Source organism: Monodon monoceros, unplaced genomic scaffold (genome assembly GCF_005190385.1).
Source record: "Monodon monoceros isolate NGI ecotype Baffin Bay Population unplaced genomic scaffold, NGI_Narwhal_1 Super_Scaffold_9, whole genome shotgun sequence".
Lineage (NCBI taxonomy): Eukaryota > Metazoa > Chordata > Mammalia > Artiodactyla > Monodontidae > Monodon > Monodon monoceros.
In genome coordinates, this window is record NW_021703786.1 from 39,860,034 (window position 1) to 39,886,627 (window position 26,594).

Here is a 26,594-nt window from a genome sequence, read left to right on the forward strand (position 1 = left end):
ACACATTAATGACTTCCTTTAATATATTTATTGGGGACCAGAGTTTAGTATTTCTGCCAAACAGCATATTTTACCTCTGACCACTCCTTCATGTTGGGCTCTGACCAATAAACCCTCAGGTTGTGAGTTTTGGCTTCGGGGAGAAAACTCTTCTTGCTTGATGTAGGGCACAGTAGCTATGGACCAAAGCAAGAGAAAGTGAGCTCAAGTGCTGAATCCCTGACTGTGACGCTACAAAGGCAGAGACGGCCACGTCCTCCTCACTGACCTGGCTTGGCGGCCTCCTGCTGCCGCGGCAGTCCCAGGGAGATGGAGCCCGCCGAGGGCTTCGCTGCCTCAGGAGCATAGGAGGCCTGATTAGGAGAAGGCAAGTAAGTGCCGGGTGTTCCCTAAAAATAATGTTAAAGGACTAGAATAACACTGTCTTTTCACAAGGTCAACTATATATTTAAGGTACACGTTTCTGTTTATAAAACTTACCACTCACCCCCCACCAAAATTAAGAACAGGTATTTATAAAGCAAGAAAATCCCTGACACAGACTGGTTAAATTTTTAAAGTTTTTAAAGGGAGCAAGATATGTCTTCCAAAATTACCATAAATTTTATGAAGATAATATGCATTACTTGCAAATTACATAAATAAAAGCACTTAACCATACACGCAAAATGTAAGCTACTATTATTAACAACATTATCCCTCGTAAAAATGCTATGGGATAGAAGCACCAATGAAAATGGTGGAGTAAGGACTTCCAAAAACCCTCCTCCATAAAGGCAACCAGAAAACTAGCAAAAATTTTAAGAATCAGCCGTTTTTTTTTTTTGTTTTTTTTTTTTTTGCGGTATGCGGGCCCCTCACTGCTGTGGCCTCTCCCGCCGCGGAGCACAGGCTCCGGACACGCAGGCCCAGCGGCCACGGCTCACGGGCCCAGCCGCTCCGTGGCATGCAGGATCCTCCCGAACCGGGGCATGAACCCGCACCCCCCGCACCGGCAGGCAGACTCCCAACCACTGCGCCACCAGGGAAGCCCAGAATCAGCCTTTTAAGAACTCTTTTCCAACGCTTTAACCAAAGGCTTGTAGAAATCTGGGAGCATTTATTCAAGAAAAATGGCAGAACCCAGGTAAGAACCATGAGCTCTGTGACACCTGGACTTGCTCTGCTGCCCCTCCCACACCCCCCACCCCCCACCCCCCACCAGCTCTGTCTCAGCCTTGAGAACCCACAGCCCTCGACCATGGTGAAAACCAACAGTCCAGCAGACAGCACAAGGGAAAGAATGGGGTTATCATTCCCAGGTAACTGTCATGATCAGACTGGTCTGACGGTTCTCTGAGAGACCCACTTGCAAAGCTGTCTTTTCTGGCCTGACTGTGGTGGGGAAGAAAGTTCAGGCTTGTCAAAAACTATCAGAGTCAATGGATTAACCTCTCCACTGGCTGAGGCAGGAGAGAACAGCTAGGGTGAAAAGAAAAAACAGGCTAAACAGAAACCTTAAGAGGAAAAGCTAAGGAAAGAGATATTCACAAGGGATTTGAAAAGCTCCAACATCTTCCTAGGAACCTAGAAGGCCAAGTGCACATGCAAGGCTGTGTACCTGCCAGGGAAGACATAAGGCGGCCATGAGTTCTCACCGCTGGCTGACCTCAAGGCTCTGAGAAGCAGGAGGTGAAGACCAAGGCAGAAGTGCCAGCTGCCTGGCTGAACGCTGCAGGCATATCCCAACATACACACAGAGCCCTCAGTAAAGACTTGGGAACTTCGTCTTTCTGGGCACTGAACTCTCTAATAACTAGCTGACCACTAATTAAGCAAATAGAGACTTCAGTGGCCACACATGACACAAGAATACAGACTTTACTGAATTAGTTCAAATAAACAACAACAAATCCTAGGGAGAAAGGAGAATCTGATTTCCAGAGTTCCACATTATGTTATGTGTTTCAACCAAAAATTACAAGACATGCAAAGAAACAGGAACATATGATCCATACACAGGAGGGTAAAAAAAAAAAAAAAAAAGCAGTGAATAAAAACTGTCCCTGGGCTTTAGATTTGTTAGGAAAAGACTTTAAGTCAGCTATTATAAATAAGTTCAATGAACTATAGGGAACCATGTATAAAGAATTAAAGGAGGGCTTCCCTGGTGGCGCAGTGGTTGAGAGTCCGCCTGCCGATGCAGGGGACATGGGTTCGTGCCCCAGTCCGGGAAGATCCCACATGCCACGGAGCGGCTGGGCCCGTGAGCCATGGCCGCTGAGCCTGCGCGTCCGGGGCCTGTGCTCCGCAACGGGAGAGGCCACAACAGTGAGAGGCCCGCGTACCGCAAAAAAAAAAAAAAAAAAAAGAATTAAAGGAAAGTATGAAAATGATGTCTCATCATATAGAGAATATCAACAAAGAGAAAGAAATCATAAAACAGAACCACATAGAAATTCTGAAGTTGAAAAGTATAAGAATTGGAGAAAAAGAAAACCTCTCAGCAAACTAAGAATATACAGAAACATCATCAATCTGATGAAGGGCACCTATGCAAAGTCTGTAGTTAACATACCTACGAGTGAAATATTGAATGCCTCCCTCCTAAGATGGGCAACAAGCAAAGTATAATCTCTTCACCACTTCTATTCAACATTGTTCTAAAAGTTCTACCCTAACCAGTTTAATAAAACAAGGAAAAGGAAAGGCATAAAGATTGGAAAGGAAGAAGTAAAACTGTCTTTATTTGTAGACGACACACATACAGAAAAAGTCCTAAGAAATATACACCCCCCCCCAAAAAAACCAAAAAACCCTGTCACAAACAGTAAGTAAATGTAACAGGAGATAAGGTCAAGATATAAAAATCAACTTTTTTCATACACCAGAAAGAACCAGAAAAGGAAAATTTTTAAAATATCACTTATAAAAACATAAAATACATTATAAATAATCAAATTAACCGATTAACAAAATTAACAAAACATGTATAAAATCTCTACAGTGAAAATTACAAAATACCGCTGAGAGAAATCAAAGACCTAAATAAATGGAAAGACGAATGTGTGCATGGATTAGAAGACTCAATTTTCTTAAGAATCTACAGATTTAATGCAATACGAACCAAAATCCCAGCAGAATTTTTTGTAGGAACTGACAAACTGATTATGTAACTTATATGGAAATACAAGAGACACAGAAGAGCTAAAACAATCTTATTTATATGACTGCAGGACTTATATGACATGATCTTAAGACTTACTATAAAAACCACAGTAACCAAGACTGGTGCTGATGAAAGGATGGGCAAGTAGGTCAATGGGACAGAACAGAGTCCAGAAACAGACCCAAACATGCAAATGGGAGAGAGAAAAGACTTTTCAACCAACGTGATGGGAATGCAGATCCACATGGATGGATGAGGCCCATCCTCGCCTCACTGTACACAGAAATCAGTTTCACGTGGACCTAAATATAAAAGTCAAAACTATAAAGCTTTCAGAAGAAAACCTGGGAGAAAATCTCCACAAGCTTGAAACAGGCAATGATTTTTTAGAGAAAAAGAACTAGTCATAAGAGGGAAAAATATATATATGGACTTCCATCAAAATTTAAAACTTCTACGCATCGAAACACACAAGAGAAAAAAAAAATATATATATATAAAAAACAGAATTTTCATCTGTGATGTATAAAGAACTTCTGCAACCTAATAACTAAAAGGTCCAGTAAAAACAGATAATAAGACAGTCACTTCACAATCAGATGTACAAATGGCCAATAAGTGTATGAAAAGCGCTCAACATCATTTGTTACCAGGGAAATGCAGAATAAAACCACAGTGGAATACTACATACCTACTAGTATGACTAAAATAAAAAAGAGTGCTGACAACAGCAAGTGGAACTCAGACTGTGCTGGTGGCAGTGGCACTGTAGAGCCACTCCGGAAAACTATGAAGTAAAACATACATCTACCCAGACATTCTGCTCTCAGGACCTATACGAGAGAAATGAAACCACATGTCTACAAAGAGCCCAGTATAAGAATGTTCGTATCAGCTTTGTTTACAGCAGCCAAAAAGCAGAAACAGCTCAGGTTTCCATCAAGAAGAAAATGGATAAACAAATTGGTGCGTTCACCCAACGGAGTATTTATTCAGCAATAAAGAGGAAGAAACTAGTGATTACACAAAAACCTGGACGGGGGCTTCCCTGGGGGCACAGTGGTTAAGAACCCGCCTGCCAATGCAGGGGGCACGGGTTGCAGCCCTGGTCTGGGAAGATCCCACACGCAGTGGAGCAACTAAGCCCGTGCGCCACAACTACTGAGCCTGCGCTCTAGAGCCCGCAAGCCACAACTACTGAGCCCACGTGCCACAACAACTGAAGCCGCGCACCTAGAGCCCGTGCTCCACAAGAGAAGCCACCGCAATGGGAAGCCCGTGCACCACGACGAAGAGTAGCCCCTGCTCACCGCAACTAGAGAAAGCCTGCGTGCTGCAACAAAGACCCAATGCAGCCAAAAAAAAAAAAAAAATCTGGACGCATCCCTGAAATCATTAACACTAAGTTAAAGAAGACAGACAAAGAAGAGCCAAAATGTAAGACTCCATTTATATCGAGTTCTGGAAAAGGCAGAACTAACCTACAACAACAGAGAGCGCTTGAGGCAGTGGAGGAAGAGAGCCTAGGAGGGGCGGAAATGGCCCCCAGCCCAATGGGGGAGCAGTCACTGGTGGTGAACGTCAGTCAACCTGACTGAGGCTTTACAGTCAGACCACGTCCAGAGAGAGAGGCCAAGGTCAGAATAAACTAGGGCTTACCAATCATCTACAATTTAATATTAGAACCTTTAAAATAGTTATCCTCTAGTACTTGAAACTATTCCATCTCCATTCATGCTACACTACACTTCAGGGCACCCGCACCTTTCCCGAGCTAAACCAGACGGGTGCCACTGTCACTCAACCTGGGCACATGACTCGAATAAACTTCCTGTGTGTGGTATGGAATAGAAAATGACTGCTGCATTTTCAGGTCACTGTCTCTTCATAAACAGACACATTTTTATTTATTAGGACTCTGACAAATTAATATGGGAAGGAGGGACAATTTTTACCAAAGCAAAAAAACAACAGGCCATCTACTGGGAAGAGAAGCCCTTTTACCTGTGAGATGGAGCCTCCCAGTATAAAAGATGGTTTTTCTGAAGCCACTGTGGTTTTGGATGATGGGATGAGAGGAGGAGGTGGCCTAGTGGGTCGAGTTGTTGGAAGCCGAACCCCTTCAGGGAGGTTAGTTATCACTTGATGCGGAGCAGGCTGGAGGACTTTCAAAAGGGAGAAAACATTATTTAAAACAGTCAATTTCCTAGTTTGCGACATTCCACCTATCTCAATTGTTTCTTCAATCACGTTTAAACTGTGAGTGCAAGATGAAGTTGAGGATGAACATTTCCTTCACTTAAATTAGACCTGTATCCATACTCAGGTCACAAATGGTATTTGTGAGGTTGAAATACTCAACTCCCTGGCAAACCAGAGCTTTCAGGCTGACGTCCATTTCAAACTATTTCTGCTCAGCATATGCAAGTGGCAAACAATTTTTTCTCTCTCTCCATCACTCTTTGGACCTCACGATGGAGGTGAGAAAAAGGGTGTTTCTTAGGAACAGCCGATATTACAACCCTGGAAAATATACAGATTGACTGACAACCAGTTATACGTCCTCTTTGCATCCTACATAATTTGGAAACATTTGCTGATTGACTCTCACAGACACTTGAATTTTTTTTAGGGGGTGGATCTCAAGATTTTTACAAAGTACATGTACTCTTAAAAGAAGGCAGTCAACGTCACAGTACACATGTATGAACACAAACCTCCCAGTGGCCCAGTGCATCTCAACTGAATACAACTGAAGATGCAATGCAGAGAAATCCTGAAACAGCAAGGACGCATCCTGGGAGTAAACCACCCAGGTCATCACGTGTAGGCTGGTGGCCAGGAGCCACGGCACAGAGGAGCGGTATTTACCTGGCGGGACACTACAGCGGGCTGCACTCACATCGGGCTGTGGCGCAGCTTTACTGACTTCTCTCGGAGAGACCCTACACGGTGATGCTGACCTTGCTGCGGTACTGCGCATCTGTGCTTCCTGTGCTAGAGCACATGTGACCTCAGCATGAGGCATATAGGCGACTGATTTTCCTATGAAAGTTAAAGTTATCAAAATAAGGGAAGAACCCCATATTAAAATAGTAAGTGTGAAAGGACCAAGCCCACACCATCCAGGGGCAGATCCAACTATACACTACTATCAACATCTAAAATTCCCGGGGGGGAATCCACCCACAGAGAGGTTTAAAAAAACCCTATAAATCTAAATCTTCTGTGCAAGCGTCATTACTGTGACCTAATAAAATCCTCAAAAATCCAATTACAACTTTTTCTTTCAAATCACAAAGAATTTCTCTTTCCTCTCATTAGGAGAATCAAGTATTCCACATGCAATAAAGACCACAGCAGGCAAACATCAGATTATCCAGCCATTCTGTGAATTCAAGTATGGCCTGAATTAGAGGCCAGAACTCTGAGGATTTCAGCTGTTATAATCAGCCTGTTGAAGCCCACTGCTTACTATTCAGAGAAATAAATGTAATCGAGAAATGGAAGAAGGATTTCAAAAGATACAGATCAAAATAATTTTTAAAGGCTACACAAGCTTATAAAACTATGAATTTTACTGTAGTAATGCTGATGAAAATTATTCCACATAATTTACCTCTACATAAAGTATTAAAAAAAACTTGAAGCATTTAAAGGGCATATCAGATATGCAGAGTCATTAAGACTTAAAAACACACATATATGTAATTATATAATATAAATATTTTCTTTTTTTTTAAGTGAATCGACATACTGTAATTTTGGAAAATAAGAAAAGCACAAAGAAGAAAGTAAAAACTCATCTGTAATCCAAACCACTTTAAATTGTGGCATTTTAATGTCTGCCGGAACAAATTCCCATTCATTTTTTATTCTTTTGCTTACCTAGTCTTACCCATTTATTCTTCCAGATAAAACTAAATTTAAAATCATTTTGAATACTTCCTCCCCAAACAAAATATCACTGGAATTTTCAGTGGACGTGCATTAAATTTATCTCCTGTATTTATAGGAGACTTGACATTTTATAATGAGCTTTCTAATTGAGGAAGCTAGATGTTTTCATATAGGTCATTTTCCATAATTTCATTAGAAGTATTCATAGGTATTTTATATTTTGTTGTGAGGAAAACCATCTGTTTAACATACATGGGAATATATATATATTTATATATACTGATTACTGCAGAAATATAAGAAAGAAAGTTGTAGATTTCTGTATATCAATTCTTTCTGAGAAACTTAATGGACTTTCCTCTTAGCTCTAATAACTTTCTCAGTTAATTCTCTTAGGCTTCCTAGGTGAATAATCTTACCCTGTGAATAATAACTTGTCTTCTCCCTTCAACAGCTAAACCTCTTGTTTGGTTCCTTTCTTTCTTCCTGCACTGCAGTAAGTAACACTGGGCATCCTCACAGGTCCTTTTCTAAAGAGAAGGTCTCTAGCATTTCACTTGTAAGTGGATGGCTTGTGACTGGTTTCAGATAGACTCATTAGCACAATTAAAACGTTCTTTAGTTAACTAAGATATTTTTTAAAACCAGAAACAACAACTGTAATGTCAGCTAATAGGAATCTGTACTATGGGCAGAGCACTGTGTATTACAGGAGTATCTCGTTTAGCCCTCATGACTAATGAGATCATTAACACCATTTGACAGAGGAGGAAACTGAGGCTCAGAAGAATCACACCTAACTGCCCAACCAAGGCTGGAGATTTTTCGAAAGCAGTGCAATTCCTGGCCCTGAGCTCTAAACCATCCTGAGTGCAATGGTGTCTCCCTGAGCACTTGGGTACAGAAATTTCAGATGCCTCTGGGGTAACCATAAAGATGATGTTACCCGTTCCTTCTCTGAAGGATTAATATAATGAATTAGATTATTAAGTGTCCTAATACTGTGCAGATTTATGAAATAAACCAACTTTAAAAGAATATCACTTCTCCCTGTCTAGAGAATTTAACATGAGAGTGCACTGCAATATATATTACATATATTCAGTGTCTGATTGTTTTATAATCAGGTGGGAAAACACACTTTGTCGTAATAGTGCTAAAGAAAAAGATGAAAATTTAGATGGTTTTAAATATAGCTATTTAAATCATCATGTACTCAGCTGAAAAAATTAAGAAACAACAACAACAAAATAAACTAGATTCAGTTGCACAGAGGCATTAACTCTTATTTTGATTGGATTGATTTTAAAACCTGCATTAGAATTTCACTTCTCTCTCTCTACATGTGTAAAGTCTGAGTCCTTTCACCGTAGAAAAAAGGTTTCCAACTAAAGCAGGAGTCAACTTGTGTAAACGTCACTGGAAAATGAAAACAATCTTTCTCTGAGGTTTTTTCAAGCTTTTCTACAAGTGGAAAGGCTTAAGCCACCTGTCTCATTGATATTAAGAGAAGGTGAACACAATCAAACAGGTGGACAACAGGTGCTGCCTGTTGCCTTCTAAATGAGCCCATGAAGGGAAAAGCCAAAACTGTGGTCCTACCTCATGTGGACAACACCAGTTTGGTGATGGTTTATATGTAAATCCTCTTCTCACTACAGTTACCATCCTATAAACTATTCTATGATGCTGCACTGAGAACATTTTCATCGAACAGTCTACATACAAGCAAGTTAACTGCAAATATAGCAATGCTATTTGGGAGATTATCCTTTAAGCGAAATATAGGATAGCGATAAATTCAGGAGAGCCTTCAGGCACTTGTTAAATAAATTACTGGATGAACATACTAGCTAGATTAGCTAAAACAAAAGTTAAACCTTGGGATAAAATGTAATCAACCATCCCAGTTTGTAGAGAGTCACCATGAACCAAACTGATGTCTTATTAACAAACACCTTGGTGTCATATTGATCAAATATATAATGACAGTTTGGTTTTAAGACCACTGCATCACTATTAAAAGTAAGGGTACCATTCAGATCTAAACCACATGAATTAATGTGACTGATCTCGGAGAAATGCAAGTCACAGTTTGGAGTCTCAGAATTTAGGGCTCTAGCCTAGTTCAGTCTCTCCACCTACCAAATACAAGCCATCTCATAAAGGAGGTCAGGAAAAGAAACTGAGGTCCTAAAATAACTATACAATATAGACAGAATGACCCAGATATTGTCACCTGAATAATGTTAAGCTTTAGCATGAGTTCGGCAAATACCTTTGAATGTCATTTTTTCTACATTTTAATTCTGCCTTAAAAAATTTATTCTAAATCATTTATGTAAGGAATAGATCAAAAGACTTTTGAATTATTCTATAATTTATCATTCTCATAATGACAGATTTTCTCATAATTGAAGATAAGCACTTCTGCTAAATCCATTTTTATCCTACTTCATTTAATCATTCCTTTAACATGTAATTACTGAGTATACATTATGTCAATTACTGAGTTAGGAATTAAGGATTCCCTAGAGGCAATACACTAAAAGCCCAAAGGTTAACAATGGTTTTTTTTTTACCTTCATTCAAGAAATATTCATTTAGCACCTATTATACCCACAGCCCTGGTGGGTATTAATCACTCTGGTTCACATTTTTAATAGCGTCAGATTTATATTTAAAACATTAACAATCTGATATGTAAAACTCTAACATAAGAGGTTCAGTGTGTCATGCAACTAATAAGTCATTACTGGTGTGACAGGGGCGGGGAGTCAGCAGGATCAGTTAAGCAGCACAGTTCCTCTTTTATATTAAATAGCCCTTGAAATGCATGGTGTTCTACAGCTAATAGCTCTTATCTATGTCAGGTACTACAGTCTTCCGAATCATTACAAAAAATGAAACCATAATCAGAGAAGACTTTAATAGTCTTATACGCTACGCATATCATACTGGATAGTCCATAAGTCATTATCAACCAGAATACATGTGCCATTTTCTTACCATGCCAGAAGAAGTTATTAAAATTTAGAAATCGCTCCCTTTTTTCTTTTTTTTAAAAGAAACTAAGTGTATCATGCACCAACTAAAAAAGAGCATGCACAACTCAAATCTGTCACTTGAAATAACAGTGACGTACAACGATCACAGTACCTTCGTGGTACCTGTTACACTATGCATATACGAATATACTACTATTACTTATTATATTGTACATAAAATGACGCTGAGCCATGTCTTATAAAACAATACTGAATGCTCATTCTTTCTTACAGGTTGTAATCCTGGCAAGGCAGAGATATAGCTAGATTAGACAGACAGACAGATATATTATTTGCACTTTACAGATGAGAAAACTAAAGCTGAGAAGGTCAAGTGGCTTGCCCATGGCCAGAGCGAGGGATAAGTCAAGGTCTGACTGGCTATATGCTACACAGAGCTGTCCCCTGTCATATCAGAGATTTAGAATGTTACTCTGATTTGCTTGGAGGACAGGACAATTCTCACTCTGAAAACTCAGATGAATGCCGCGTAAAGCATGGCTTTTATGCAGTCATCTGGCATTAAGGTGAATATCAGAAAATTCACGTTAACAACATGACTATTGAAAATGTTACTGCCATCTCTCTGTGGTCAGTAATGCTGGCATTCTTTAGTTTAACTGAGGTCAATTTTATCTGTGAGGGACAAGCGCCATAAATCAAGTTCCTAAGCACTAAGGACACTGCTTTCAAGTATAGCTTTGTTTCCCACCAAAAAAGTTCTCTGTGGCGCGAGTGCCACCTACCTTCCCACTCTCTGTTTGGGCTCTTGGGGGCGCCACGCGGGCTCGCAGAACCCCTGCGCTCCAGGTCCATCTGCTCCTGCCTCTGCCGCTGCTCCTCCAGAAGCGCTGACTCATGCATGGCTTTGATGTGTCGCTGGTAGAGGGCGAAGCCGCTCACTGGAGTTCCAATCGGTATGTTACATGGGGTGCAGGAAACCTACAGGAAGAAGAAAATCTAAATATGCCAATGACCAGCAAAACAGTAATTACCATCTGTGGCAAATAATGCTTCTTTCTGTAATATGACTGCTTGAAGTGATTTTACCATTTTTTAATCAAATCTTCAAGCATAATGCTTAAAATGCTGAACAATTACTTTCAGATCTGAACACAAAATAAATCCCAAAGTTGTGGTAAGAGAAATCGAAACAGAAATCACAATATTTCCATTTGCTTTTAACTCACGATGTTGAGTCCCTAGTGGCTCAGGCTTGGGTCCCACCCTCCTCTCTGCCCTCTCACAGGTGCTCACACCCACTTCTATGGATTTAAATGTCATCTGTATGTTAATGGCTCATAAACTTCTATTTCTAATACATTTTCCTGCAAGTTCCACACTCACAGACTGCCTACCTAACAACTCCACTTGGATATCTCAAAGCACCTCAAAACTTACATTCAATACGGAACTTTTCATTTGCTAAACTCAATGCTTCTCCTACAGCAATCTCCATCATATGAAACAGAACCATAGCAGCTTAAGCCAGAAACCTGGCAGCCACACTGGACTCCATCTCCTCTCTTCCTATAACCAATTCATTATCATACCAATTCTCTTCAGGATGGAAGTGAAACGTCACCTCTTCAGACAGGCCGTCCCTAACCATCCAAAACATACTGCAAACCCCCTCCCCTCTCTTTCACAGCACACAGCACTCGCCACAATTTGCAATTAGATGCTTGTTTTCTGCTTCTTTTCTGTCTCTCCCACTTCAAGAAGGAACCCAAGCTGCTTTGTCCAACATTAAATAAACAGTCCCTAACTCAGTCCATCACTTGATGAACACAAAAGAGTCCTGGGAATAGAAGAGATCTGACTCTTTTAGAACCTGTTATCTAAAGACTTCCAGAGTTTTCTCCACTGCCATAAGTAGGATTTTTCACTGCACCCATAACACACACATAATTTTCTTGCCTTTGTGCTTTGGCTTATATGTAAACATGGCTTTCCTCCTTTTGCTATAAAGCAAAATGAACTGTTTTGGTCCAACCAAAACATTATTTCCTACATGGAGTCTTCTTTAAGTGTCTCTTTAAGAAGGAAGCTCTCCTTCCTTTGAATCACCCAGAGTATATTTTTCAACCTAAGAGAGCATCATATTTTAATTCTTTTAAATTTTTATTATGATTTTTTTCTATGTCTTATTATCAAGACCAATCTCTAAATTTTCTGAAGTCAGAGATCATGATATTCCACACAGCATTAAAAATGTTATCTTGAACTAGGCAGACAATCAATAAATGTCCATTTGGGTAAATCAATGAATGAGCAAATGCTTAATGATTTTTTTTGGTGAGCCTATTTATCATAAGCACACACTCAGGGCTTCCCTGGTGGCGCAGTGGTTAAGAATCCGCCTGCCAATGCAGGGGACACGGGTTCGAGCCCTGGTCCGGGAGGATCCCACATGTCGCGAAGCAACTAAGCCCGTGAGCCACAACTACTGAGCCTGCGCTCTAGAGCCCGCAAGCCACAAATACTGAAGCCCGTGTGCCACAACTACTGAAGCCCACGCACCTAGAGCCTGTGCTCTGCAACAAGAGAAGCCACCACAATGAGAAGACTGCGCCCCGCAACAAAGAGTAGCCCCCGCTCACTGCAACTAGAGAAAGCCCGCATGCAGCAGCGAAGACCCAATGCAGCCAAAAATTAAATAAATGAATAAATAAATTTATTTTTTAAAAAAAGGAACACACTTAACTTTTACATATTGTCATGTGAGACGAAATAAATTTTTATCCTCTGAAATAAAGCAAGAGCTAGAACATAACTAAGTAAAAGATCAATACCCAAGACTGGAATTCAGGATCAAAAGGTAGTCAAACTCATAGAGATTAATAAGGTAAAATGTAAATAAAACTAGATTTGGAACTGTATACTAAAGTTAACCATAACCTCTATAATTTATTCTAAATATTCAAAACCCAGTTATATATTTATTCTACTATTGTCTTATAGCAAAACAAAACAAACACAGAACTTACTAACATTTATGGCTAGAGCACTATATTTCTCTTTTTTCCTTAATTGGAAATGACCATTTCAATCAATTATCACGATGAATCCATTTGAAAAAGCAATGTATCCAACAGATGAATGGAAAATAAAATGTGGTCTATACAACAGTCTTAAAATGGAAGAAGAATCAGATATGTGTTACAACGTGGATTAATCTTGAGGACATTATGCTGAGTGAAATAAACCAGGCACAAAAAACCAAATATTTACTGTATGAGTCCACTTATGTAAATAGCCAAATTCATAAAACGGGAAGTAGAAAGGTGGTTACCAGGGGCTGGGGGAAGTGGGGGAAGGAGAGTGACGTAAATGGATGTACTTAACCCTACTGAACACTTAAAAAAGAGTTAAGATGGTAAATTTTATGTTACGTGATTTTTTACCACAATTTTTTTAAAAAAACAAGCACTGATTAAAGAAGAGAAGAAACGTCTCTAAAGGTCTTTGTTTTCAACACCTCTTACTCACATTGAAAACTTACCATTGGCGGGATGACAGCAGCTCGATGCTGAAGCTGTGGCAGGTCCAGTGGATTTGGTTTTATTGGGGACGAGACCAGTATAGATCCAGTGGGGTTTAACAATGAAGGTTTTGAATCCATAGGAAACATTCTGCAAATGCAATTTAAAACGATAAATTAATATATTCTTATTTAAAACTTTAAACATACAATCACCATAATTCCTTTTAAGTTAACATGTACACATACACACACACACACACACACACTCACACACACACATCACATTAACTTTGCATATTTCAACAGTCAGGAAAAAAATCTACAGGGCTAGTTTTCTAGGGGAAGAAGCCTAACGTTGCTTTACAGGTTGAACTTTATCTGAACTTCATCGTCTGCGTCTAACCAACAGAACAGTCTGAACGAGGGCCGTTATAAAAAGTCAGGCCCTAGCTCACCATCAACACGGGTTACAAACTATGTCACCTGCAACAGAATGCTTCTCTAGGATCACAGAGTACTTTTTTAAGACATCTGAATAAACCACCATCATTTTAAAACCAAGAATCTCACCCAGAATCCCAGACTTCTGGTTTCTCATGAAAAATGGGAAGAAATGGCACCGCAGAGGCAGCCACTCCCATGCAACCGCGGGCTGAACTCGCAGGGCTGCCCTCCCCACCCAGCCCGTGCTCCCCAGTCACAGCCCTGCCATCTCACACTCCACCAGCTTCACTCACTTTCAGGACATACACTTGAGTTTAGGACACCCAACGTATGAACTGGGGAAATTATATCAATACCTTACAGGCTCCATCATATTTCCCAGTGTTGTCAGTTACTGGGGAAAGATGAACATTTTCAAAGGTATAAATTGGTAAGAAAATTAGAATGTGTAAAAGAAAACAATTTACATATTACACAAAGAATAAAGATAATATTAAAGATACAGAAGACAACTGAAAGTGTTATTTTGATAGTTTGGAAGTGAAGTAAACTTTAGAGTATCATCCAGAGACCACTATATATTTATAAGGAATTTCAGAATTTCACGACTATTGTCATGGTCATCTCTTAGGATGCTCCTCTCCTGTAAGATTACTGCCATCCTAATTTTTCCTTCATTTATAAATTTATAAATAAATCACTGATTATAAAAAAAAAAGTTACTGGGCTTCCCTGGTGGCGCAGTGGTTGAGAGTCCGCCTGCCGATGCAGGGGACACGGGTTCGTGCCCCGGTCCGGGAAGATCCCACATGCCGCGGAGCGGCTGGGCCCGTGAGCCATGGCCGCTGAGCCTGCGCGTCCGGAGCCTGTGCTCCGCAACGGGAGAGGCCACAATGGTGAGAGGCCCGCGTAGCGCAAAAAAAAAAAAAAAGTTACTGAAACCAGCAGTGCGAAACACAGGTAACTCTTATTTTAGCTGAAATATTTCAATAAAGCATGCTTAAAAAGGACCACACAGCTTGAATCCATTGATGTTTACTCTAAAGCCTGGGACAATTAAAATCTAGATTACTGTGACATGAGAAGAAAAGAGGGCTAGAATCTTCAATTTTCTGAAAAACCAATGGTTAAGTAGGAGCCCTATATTATTTCAATTCTTGTTGATTAAAATTCTAGTATCTACCATATAAAAACCTCTTTGGAGAAACCATCACTGTTATGTTCAATATTATTCTAGTACCAAGTCTCATTCTAGAATATGTAAGATGCACAATATACTGGATATGGACTGAAAGCACAGTGACACCAGGACACACTATGGAAAGTGAGCTCTGAGCAGAACCTGGCTATCTCCTGAGAGCCTCTTTCTTATTAAAAAGGGGAAAAAAACAAAAACAAAAACCAGAACTGGATTTGGTTTCTGGTTAAATGACGTTTTAGTCTAATTCATTTCTAGAATTTGCACCAATCCAACATTCTACTGTGATTCTAGGTGAGTCCATTGCTTTCAAGGAAAAGGAAACACCCAGGAAATTAAATATATTAAAGAAGTTGGCATCTACTCCTGCAAAATATGTATTTTTACAGTAATTTTTATAAAAACCATTAAGATTATATTTGCATATTATTAATTTGACTAAAAAGTACTTATAAGGTAATTTGTATTTTACCTGATATTTTGAATTACAAATATGAATAACCTACAGTTTTAACTGATACAAAAAAGTGATCGTTATATAATGACCACTAAGTTAAATCTTGATTACGCTTTCTAACACACTTTCACTTCAGTTCCCATCTTTGCCCTCAGCATCTCTCACATGTCATGTGCAGGCCCCCAGGCCTGGCTTGAGGCTGCTCGGTCTGGGGGCAAAGCTGGAGCCAGCGCCCCCCACACCTCCACTTTCACCACATCACACGGCTCTGCCACAGAAGCGGCTCAGGCCACAGCTCTGTGAGCTGACAGCCCCTTCTCTGCTATCATATGGCACACACATAACAAGTGATGTAGAAAGAAATTAAAACCTTTCTCATTAAAGAATAATGATCACACAATTCTTTTTGGTTACTTAATCAGGGGAACAGCATCAGAACCCAACACTAAAAGCAGACAGAGGGACTTCCCTGGTGGCGCAGTGGTTAAGAATCCGCCTGCCAATGCAGGGGACAGGAGTTCGAGCCTTGGCCCAGGAAGATCCCACATGCCGCGGAGCAACCAAGCCCGTGCGCCACAACTACCAAGCCTGTGCTCTAGAGCCCACGAGCCACAACTACTGAAGCCCGCGCGCCTAGAGCCCGTGCTCCGCATCAAGAGAAGCCACCGCAATGAGAAGCCCGTACATCACGACCAAGAGTAGCCCCCACTCGCCACAACTAGAGAAAGCCCGCACACAGCAACGAAGGCCCAACACAACCATAAATAAATAAATAAATAAATAATTTTTAAAAAAATAAATAAAAGCAGACAGACTCTCTCACTTGCCAGTATTTCTACAGGAGTAACCTCAGCAGCCAGCACCACCCTGGGGTTCAGTCTGCAACCAAGAAAGTAAAGAGCAGGAGGAGGTCAAGGAGGGAGCCTCACCGCTGCCTCTCGGGTTCCCCGTCCACATCCTCGTCGGCACTGCACGTGGCACTGGAGTCGTGGTCAGAGGGGAGCTCGGGCCTCGGGGCGCTCATCTGCTGGGCCACCCCTAGGTCGTCGCCTCCAGGCTCCGGCTTCTCGCTGCCTCTCTCCAGGTCTCTGTCTTTGGGGTCCCCTTCGACTCTGGATGGACTGCTTTCTGGCATTTCCACGTCCGCAGCATCAGCCTTGGTGGCCGAGGGGAGGTCCAGAGCAGAAGTGCCTTCAGCCCCGCACTCCCTGTGCCCCACGTCCATCGGCTCTGCTGTGTCCACTGCCACGCTGTCGTTCGCCTGGGTCTCCACACTGGCATCCTCGGCTGCTTCTGTGCTCGGAACTGCCGGCGACGGAGAGGCCCTGGGCACGGGGTCGGGCGTGGTCCCCCGAGGAGGCGCGTTTTCAGTGCTGTCTTCGCCGGGCTTGACAGCTTCAACTGGTGAAGGAGAAGGAGCACTTTCTGTACCAGAACTATTTTCAGCACCTTGAAGATAATGGTACAGCATAAAAATCTGATAGTGAACAGCGTCCGCTAGTGACAGCAGCCACGCCTGAAAGTACTCGTTCAGGATGAACTATCCTCCTCTGGTGACCTCACTGAAGTATTACAGCCACTGGGAAAACTAAAGTTGTTCCATAAGTAGAGTATGAAAGGGAAACATCAAACTGTCTTGGCCTTCAGAAATTGAAAGCATAAAAGCTTTTAATGTCTAAAAATAATCCATACGAAATTTGAAAAACAAAGAAAGACAGAAAACATTCCCATAAATGATAACGTTCTGGTTTATTTCTACCAGCCTGTTTCTGTGCTTTTCTTTTTACCCAGGAGAGCTAACACTAGAACAGCACCATCCAATAGTAACATAATGCACATTACGTCTGTAATTTTAATTTTTCTGGTGGCCATGTTAAAAAAGTAAAAAGAGAGACAGATAAAATTAACTTCAACAATATACCTTATTTAACCCAGTATGTGCAAAATATTATCATTTTAAATGTAACCAATATAGAAACCTAGTAATAAGATGTTTTACCTTTTTTGGTACTAAGTCTTCAAAATCTGATTGTATTTCACATTTTCAGCACATCTCAATTTGGACTACAGTCGTCCCCTGGTGCCTGCAGACCAACCCCCATGCCCCCACCACGGACACCAAAATCCACGGATGCTCAGGTACCTGATGTAAAACGGCAGCATGTGCACATATAACCTAATCCTCCCGTATCCTTTAAATCATCTATAGATTACTTACAATTACTTGTAATACGTAATACAATACAAATGCTGTGTAAATACCTGTAAATACAATGTAAATGCTATGTAAACAGTCGCCACGCTGTGGAATTTTGCTTTTGGGAACTTTCCGGAATTTTTTTCTGAATATTTTCCACCCACGGTTGAACTGCAGGACCCTCAGATAGAGGGAAGACTGTAATCACATTTCAAGAACTCAACAGCCACATGTGTGTCTAGTGGCTACCACATTAGACGACAAAGCTCTAGAACAATATCACACAGATTTTTTAACTTAACGTTGTAACACTGGTCTTTCCCACCGTTTGTACCATTCCATAAATATACTTTTAATGCGTTTTGACATCTTTACCCAGATTTTCTCAAAGGAATCACAGATTCACTATGTCCTACTCTGGACAGGTATTCAACTCTCCCAAGTCCCAACTCAAGTTCTTTTTTAGTGTTTAGTATCCAACAAACAAACCAGGAACCTAGGAGTCACCTTTTAAACACTCCTCTCATTTGTCCCCATATCCTGCCTCGATGAGTCTCACAGATCTTCTCTCTAAAAATATCCCTCAAATCCAGCCATTTCTGTTCAACTTCACAACTGCCACTCGACTCCAAAACCGACTCTTCTGACCACCACCCCAGACCATTCTCTACAACAAGGCCAGAGTGAGTTTAAAAGCCAAATTTTACCAAAACTCACTCACACTCTCTCCCCCTCACTGCTCCCAGGATAAAGTTCCAAACTCCTGAGCGTGGCCTTGCTGCAAGCGTCCAGCCTCATCTCGAGCCCTGCATTCTCTGTGTCCCATATCACTGGCCTTCTTTCAGTTCTGTGAATGCCCCATGCGTCCGCTACCACATGCTTCATACATTCTGAACGGCTTTCACCTACTTTCCCCCCTTTGGATATTAGATCAAATACCACATGCTTAAAAACAAAAAACAAAAAACCACATGCTTAAAAAAAGCCTTCTATCATTTCCTTAACAAAGTTGAATTTTGCTACTATGGCTCTTACAGCACATGTCCTGATTACAGTTACAATTTTACATTTATTCACAATTATTCACAATTATTTGATTCCTTGCTGTTGCTCTCACTAGGCTCATTAAGGGCAAGGATCATATATTTTGCTTATCAGTTAAGTCCTAGAGACAAGCACAAGGCCGAGTGCCTGGCACAGAGCAGACTCAAACATTTACTGAAGTAAGAAGTGAATGAATGGCTGTGAATGTGTCTTTAAATTTACTTCACCTTTCCTCTATTAGTGGATCCTTGGGCTACTTCCAACTTGACACTGCTATAAATAGTTACACAGAGATGTTCACTTCAAGTTAAGTTTTCAATTATTTTCTTAAACTAGAAGACAACATAAAACTTTAAATCTCCCTAAAATGAATACACATATCTCCAATGAGAATCCCAGCGGTTTGTAAGAAAACTTCTTAAACTACACAGACCAATTTATAATTTATATGAAAAAATAAGTCCCTGAGAAAATCCAAGAAAATCAGAAAAAGCATTAGCGTGAGAGAGACTTGATTTATATTTTATAAGGTTCACTCTGGCTGTTCTTTGGAGGAAAAAAATATAATGGAACGAACAGCAGCAAGCAGACCAATCAAGAGGCCACTGCAACAGAGATGACAGTGGCTCGGAAGCAGGGTGGCAGCAGTGGAGGGAGGGGGATGTGACGAGAGTCTAAATAATCCATCTAAAGACAAGTGAACAACCCTCGCTGATGGCCCACATGTGGGGTATGAGAGAGAGCTGGCATCGTTTACGGACCGAGGGAGGGACTCGAGGGAAAGCAGGCTGTAGTGGTGGGGAAACAAGTCGGCTCTGGATGTTAACTCTTAGGCATCCAAGTAGAGATGTTAAATAGGCAGTTAGATGTATGAGCCTGGATTCAGATGAGACTTCAAGTCTCAAAAATAAAAACAAAATCAAAAGACAAAAGCTCAGAAGAGCACCTCACAGGTAGTAAGGTCTCAATATACAGCAGCAATTACTATTAGAGAAAGATGCTACCAAAACGTTGAAAGGCCAACAAAAAGCCCGACTTCATCCTCATTTCTATACATATGGTGATGGAAAGCCTCAAACCCAAGGACAAATGAACAAGTCATTTCTCTTCCAAACACAGGAGGACATGTTAGTGATTACACAGATGATATCATCTGACATAAGCACTTTTTCAGTTATTTTCTTCTTCCAAGCCACAGAAGAGTAGGAATATTTCCAAGGCACAGCGCTTCACCAAGCACCAGCCAAATGTGAGTGCCTTTTTTTCCTCTCTCCCGCCAAAACACCGTTAAGGAACGATTTAGAACAAGAACACATCCAAATTCTGGTAAGGTTTTGGTCTTTCTGATTTAACTCATCTAGTCACAAAAGACACTCCCACGGCTAGAGGCGTGTCTCAGGAAGCCAGACACGGAGGCTCTGCTTTCAGCAGACGCCTCCCCTCTCCCGTGGGCAAGAGCCCCACCCCACAACCAACAGGAGGTCTGCAGGGTCTCCGGAAGCTGGGCAGTGAGACGGGGCACAGCTCGTGGACACCGCACTGTACTTTCTTTTCTCCGGCAGTTTCCAAATGAAATTAAGTCAAAGGAAATGAAGATCCCACAATTCTAGGGGCAAGTTCATTTCCTATTAATAGGAAACTATTCTAGATGTCACGACACAAGCATATGTATAAATGGGCATGACGTGACCATGCTACCCCACACTACAACCGATAGAAACAGGATTTCAATACCTCACTTAACCTTAATCACCTTATCTGACAATTTGAAAAAAGCTTCAGACTAAGACAAAGTAACAGGAGGGAAACAACAGAAGGAAAAAAGTCACTTTCTGGTGCTCAGGTTTTAGGAATCTGCTAGCCCAGGCATGGATAGGCTTCTCTGTTCTGAAATAAACACGTATATGACAAATAGGCTTGGCCCTTCTTATGAACTGAATCGTGTCCCCCTGCCCCCAAAATTTATGTTAAAGCCCTAACCCTCAATGTGACTGTATTTGGAGATAATGACCTTAAGGAGGTATTTAAGGTTAAATGAGGTCATAAGAGTGGGGCCCTAATCCAAAAGGTAAATTTCTATTGTTTAAGCCGCCCAGTCTGTGAAATACAGGCTTCATGTACATTTATAACCCAGGGAATACTGGCTACCAGCTACAAACCTATTAACAAACTCTGGGGCTTCCCTGGTGGCGCAGTGGTTTAGAGTCCGCCTGCCGATGCAGGGGACACGGGTTCGTGCCCCGGTCCGGGAGGATCCCACATGCCACGGAGCGGCTGGGCCTGTGAGCCATGGCCACTGAGCCTGCGCGTCCGGAGCCTGTGCTCCGCAACGGGAGAGGCCACAGCAGTGAGAGGCCCGCGTACCGCAAAAAAAAATAAATAAATAAAAAATAAATAAAATGAACAAACTCTGAGGACCTCTTTCAAAGTGCCAGACACACCCTCCCCGCCAACTGTCTGCAGGACCCTCATTCTACCCCAGGATGAGCCTACTCCAACAGTCTCTTTACTTTTGTAACAGCTGCCTCATTTTTCACAAAACCTCACAGAATAAAGTTTACTGTTCAAAGCCAAAACCCATTTCAAGACAAATTTTAAGCTGAAAACCCAGTAACGACAACTTGTAGAAAAAAAATAATAAAACAAAATGTAAAACTCCTGGAAGGTGTAGAACCTCTTAAGCTTAAAATATAGGAGCCTACAAAGGAAAATGTAAATAGCTCTAATTACCTGCAAAGTTTAAACTCTGGTAATTTAAAGATAAAACAAAAAGCAAATGAGATGGAGGGAATATTTGCATACATAAAAACATGAACATGTTTAAGATATAATATATAAAGAGCTACTGAAATCACTGTGAAAATCCCCACTTCAGAAGAGGAGAGTTTTCAAAAGAAATCCAAGGCAACTTTGAAAGTAATGTAAACTGAAATAAATTAGGTAACTTTTTTAATTAGGAAAAAAATCAAGAAAATATTTGCTTTTTCAGGAAGTTGTCATTAATTTGTTCAAGTGATGAAAAGGATTTTATTAAGTTTTTTGGGCTGACTTTTTTTCTGCCAGTGCCTCTGGGTCATTAATACTTTTTACGTGAAAACATCAATATGACATGTGTAAGCTTTGTAAACACTGAAATAAATCAAGCTCAATGGAATAAAATAAAGAGGGAAATGTAACTGATGATACCGACTGAACCAATACGTGTGGCAACGATCCAGACACACAGACATTTTACTGATGTTGGCACTTAGTGTCTGAGGCAGGACCACCATCTTCAAGATCTTTTGGATGTAGCACCTGGGCCGTCTTAGGAGCTACATAAATAAATATGTGCTGAGTGAACGAATAAATGCATTGTGTTCACGTTTCCTTAATGAAGCAATTCCTAGATAGTCAAATGACTAAGGTACACGTCACGCATCTGGGCCAGCAGAAGCCACAACCAGATGGAAGATCTGAGATACCTTCACTGTCCTCGGGATTTTCCTCTTCGTTGGAGGCTTCGATGTCCTCGTCCTCCTGAGCAGAAACGGTGGAAGCTACACTTTCACACTGAGACACATCTCGCTCTTCACGAGGCTTCCGTGAGGCCTAGAGGAGTAAAAAAATATCGCTATTTGGGATTTAAGTAACTAAAAGGAAAGAAACAAACCTTCTCACACCTGAGGTGAGGCAGAACACTGGCACGCACACACCAGACCAGCAGGCTGCGTGTCCAACAAGCACTCTGGCTGGAGTGCAGTCACCTCGGGGATCCACTAACAGGCCTTTTGTGCAGGTGGATGGATGGCTTTCATCAAACTGATCAAAAGTCACGTCCGAGCCGTTTTTGGAACTACTCATCGCTATACATGTACAAATAGCCAAAACCCACAAAACTCCTGCTTTTTATTTTCATATATTTATTTTCTAATAAAAATAATGCGTTGGAATGTGGAAGACAGAAAAGTATGTTAAGAAAAGTAAGAACTGCTCATAATTCTAGCAGCTAGAGATTCTAAGTATACTGCTGCATTTCCTTTCAGTCTTTTACATGCATATACGTCTGTATAAACGTTTATGTACACATGTAAACAAAACAGGATGGCCTTATGTAGTTATATATCCTACCTTTTTTTTAACAATATAATCATGAACTACACACACACCTACTTTACAAATGCTTCAAGGTTACTACTTTTATTAATGATTCCATTAAAACACTCTACCAATATACAGTTCAAATTTTCCTACTTCAAGGCATTCAGGTTAATAATGCTGCAATAGCCTTCCTTCACTAGCATTAAGAATTATATGATTTCATAGGCAACAACTCATAGTTGTTGTTACTGAATTTCTTTCACTATTAATGAGAACAAATTCCTTTTTTTTTTTTTTTAATAGGATTTTCCCTTCTGAAAACTACATGTTTACGTAAAATTGTTCATTCTTCTACTGGGGTCACTTGTCTGTAAGTGTATGTGTTTATATACGTAAATGTAAGACGTTAACCATTTACTGTACTATCTATAGGGTCCCGGCCCTGGCAGTCCTCTGTTCTGTGCCTCCTACAGACCCTGCACATCACCAGGCATCAGCTGCCAGCCTCTCCCAGGGAGAGATGCCTCAGAGGTAACACATAACAGATTCCTATTACCACACCCCAACTGTGAAAAATTACCAATATTCTTATTCTCATTTCTTCTTATTCTTAGTTTAGATATGAATATGCGATTTAGGATCCAACCTAAAGCACTAATTAAGTCAAGAGAAAAATCCATTTTCTGACATCAGAGTAATAGAACTAGATGAAATTCTGAAGACCAAAAACAAACCCATCCTTATGTTCTGAGCAAGAACACAGGGAAGACTCCTCTGGTACATTATCTAAAAAGCTTTCAGAAGGTTCCATGAACGCTCTATTTTTGAGCATTAGCTAATAGCTACTCTGTGGGTTTTCTCAGTGCCCCACCTGTACCCTCCTCTGGCAGCATCCACCCATTCTGCGGGGCGCTGTCCTGGACGGCTGCAGAAGAGACAGCAATTCACCATGACGGCGACATCCCTCTCCTCACACGCAGTGAGCTACTGCACCTCCAGACCCCTGCTTCATTATATGAGAGTATTCGTTTTAAACGGAAATGTAACACCTATAAATCTTCCACTGAGTTTTAACAGGTATTAGACATTTTGTCATTTTTTCCTGAAATCTTTTTAAAAAGGATAAAATGCTCTACTCAAGGTTAGTTGCAACGTGAAATCTGAAACGTATCGATACACTTTTGGTACTCTATTAAAATGCATTCCTCTATCTTGTACTTTGGTGTATTAAAGAACATTTTATGGATCTTTTATCCATACCCAACATACAGTGACATCATGAGTTGGTCACTTGGAAAATGAGTTACAGAGATTTTTAAAATTTGGATACATTTCATTATATATCAAAATATCACATTAGTTATTATTACCACTAATCTCATCAGAAAAGTCTGGGTATTGTGAAGATGTTAATTAATCTCACGGTGAGAGATACACACTTCCCAAAATTCTAATTTTTGCCTAAAAGCTGGAAATTTAAAAGTGGCAACAAATACTAATGGTTGTTTTCTTTCAAGACAGGCTCATTCATTTTCAAGAAGATGTCTGCAAAATATTCAGGTCTGAAAAACCATATCTGTTCTGTCATTCTTTTAATTAAAAATAACATTCCATGGAAGAGTGGGGGGCCTAGTTCGGCTTGGAACTCAAACGACACAAGAGTGCCTTCCCGTGAGACACGCTGCTCACCAGGACCGGGCAGAGGGCTCTCTGCACCCTCCCAGCGTCAAACAGATGTGTGTAAGGCTCAAGATTTACCAAAGCCAATTTTTAGTTGCTTCATCAAGGGCATTCTTAAGTGAAATTGCCATTTACAAAACACAGCTGCAACTGCTCGGAGATGAAGAGCGTGCTGAGCGCGGCGGCGCCCGGTGGTGCCCGGTTCTGCTAAGGCACCAGCACGCTCACCCACAGCTGCTTTGACACCACGGACGCAAATGTCCGGACAGTGGAAAAAGGAAACATCTGAATCTTTTTATGAAAATAGCTTTGACTTCATGGAACCCTCAAAGAGCTCTGTGAACTCTGAGGACACTGGAACTTCCTGGTTAAGGAATTTTCAATGATCTCTAATAATCTTTCAATAATTTTCAAAACTTGCCGGTTTTTAGTTTTTACCCCATGGAATCTTTCTGAGAAAATGTTTTTTTAATATGACAAATCAACTCAATCAACACGGTAAACACAACTAAAGTTTTCAATTCAAACTCCAAAATGCCTGTATTTTTCAAATCCAGCCCACAGAAAACTCAAAAGTACTGAATCGCCATTAGTACCAAGAGAAATTTTACTCCTTATCAGTAAATAAACAAATCGTCAACTTGTGCCAAGAAACCAGCATTTCCCTTTACAGGTAAACACAAATAAAAATACAAGATACGCTGATTCCCTTTGTTATACAGCAGAAACTAACACAACACTGTAAAGCAATTATACTCCAATAAAGATGTTAAAAAAAAAATACAAGATACAAAAAAGTTTCCTTCAAAGCCAATCTCTGAAGCTCAAAAAAAAAAAACTAAGTAAAAAACAGTAAGTAAAAGACTCACCACCCCTGATATACTCACTTTCTGTTTATGCTGCTGCAAGAGGTTGTCAAGATTGTGTCGTCTCTTATAGTTAAAATAGAAGTTTTTACATTGGGCTTCACTTTTAGTTCCCACCATTTTGGCAATTGCTGCCCAGTTACGACCATGTTCTACGAGACCTGTATTTTAAAAACAGACCAAACATTAACCGAGTAGTCACCTGATAAAGCAAACAAGAAAAATGATAAAATCAACTTCATTCACTGCACTCACAGTCATTAACACTAAAAGTGTTTTTTCAATTATTTATCGATATACTTCAATGCTTGCTGAAATGTGATTCACACAAAACTCATTAACAGCTCTATTTTTCTACCCAAAGTTAAAACATGCTCATTAATGGAAGGACTCAACCCTATCCTTGTTATATATCTCCCAGAAGACTAGGACAATGCTGGACACACAGTAAGAGCCCAAACACTGTAAACTGAGTGATTAGGTACAGTACTTCTAAATCTTTGGAAACAGTATATCAATACAAAGTTAATAAGGTAATCAAATGTAAGTGATTAACACAAAGTAAAGATATACTTAAGGTTCCATTTATAATCAGCATGTCTTCAGTCCGTTCCCAATCAAGGATGCCCTCAAAAATATTAACCAGTTTTTTTTTCTTTTAGACCTGTTGTAATACAATACATCACAGGAACCTACGCAATCTGACATTTCTTCCAACAAATGATGCACGTATGCACACAGATACATATGTGCAACGAGTATGGATATATAAATACATAAATACAGAGAGATATTTTAGACATAGGTGTATCCAAGCAGGAATTTCTAGTACAAATTTATTAATTCATGGGAAAACATCAATTTCCCAAGGTTAACACCAATAGCTTCCTTAACAATGATAACTGGAAGATCATCTCCAGATCCTGCTGACATCTGACTATAAAAGCTGGAAGGAGTGGTGCCTGAGCAGTCACGTGCTAGGACGTGCACCTGACAAAAGCACGCTGTGGCAGAGCTAACACCTACCTACTCCACTGTGATGCTGG

General features: G+C 40.6%; 1 protein-coding gene across 1 annotated transcript in view; it reads right to left on the reverse strand.

The window, feature by feature from the left end:
• NCOR1 (nuclear receptor corepressor 1) overlaps positions 1–26,594 on the reverse strand; it is a 143,324-nt gene that overhangs the window by 31,824 nt on the left and 84,906 nt on the right. Inside the window, 8 exon segments of the mRNA XM_029210849.1 lie at positions 75–176; positions 269–389; positions 5,153–5,313; positions 10,842–11,037; positions 13,601–13,730; positions 16,611–17,082; positions 22,387–22,513; positions 25,570–25,709. Of these exon segments, the coding sequence (XP_029066682.1) occupies positions 75–176; positions 269–389; positions 5,153–5,313; positions 10,842–11,037; positions 13,601–13,730; positions 16,611–17,082; positions 22,387–22,513; positions 25,570–25,709 (1,449 nt within the window).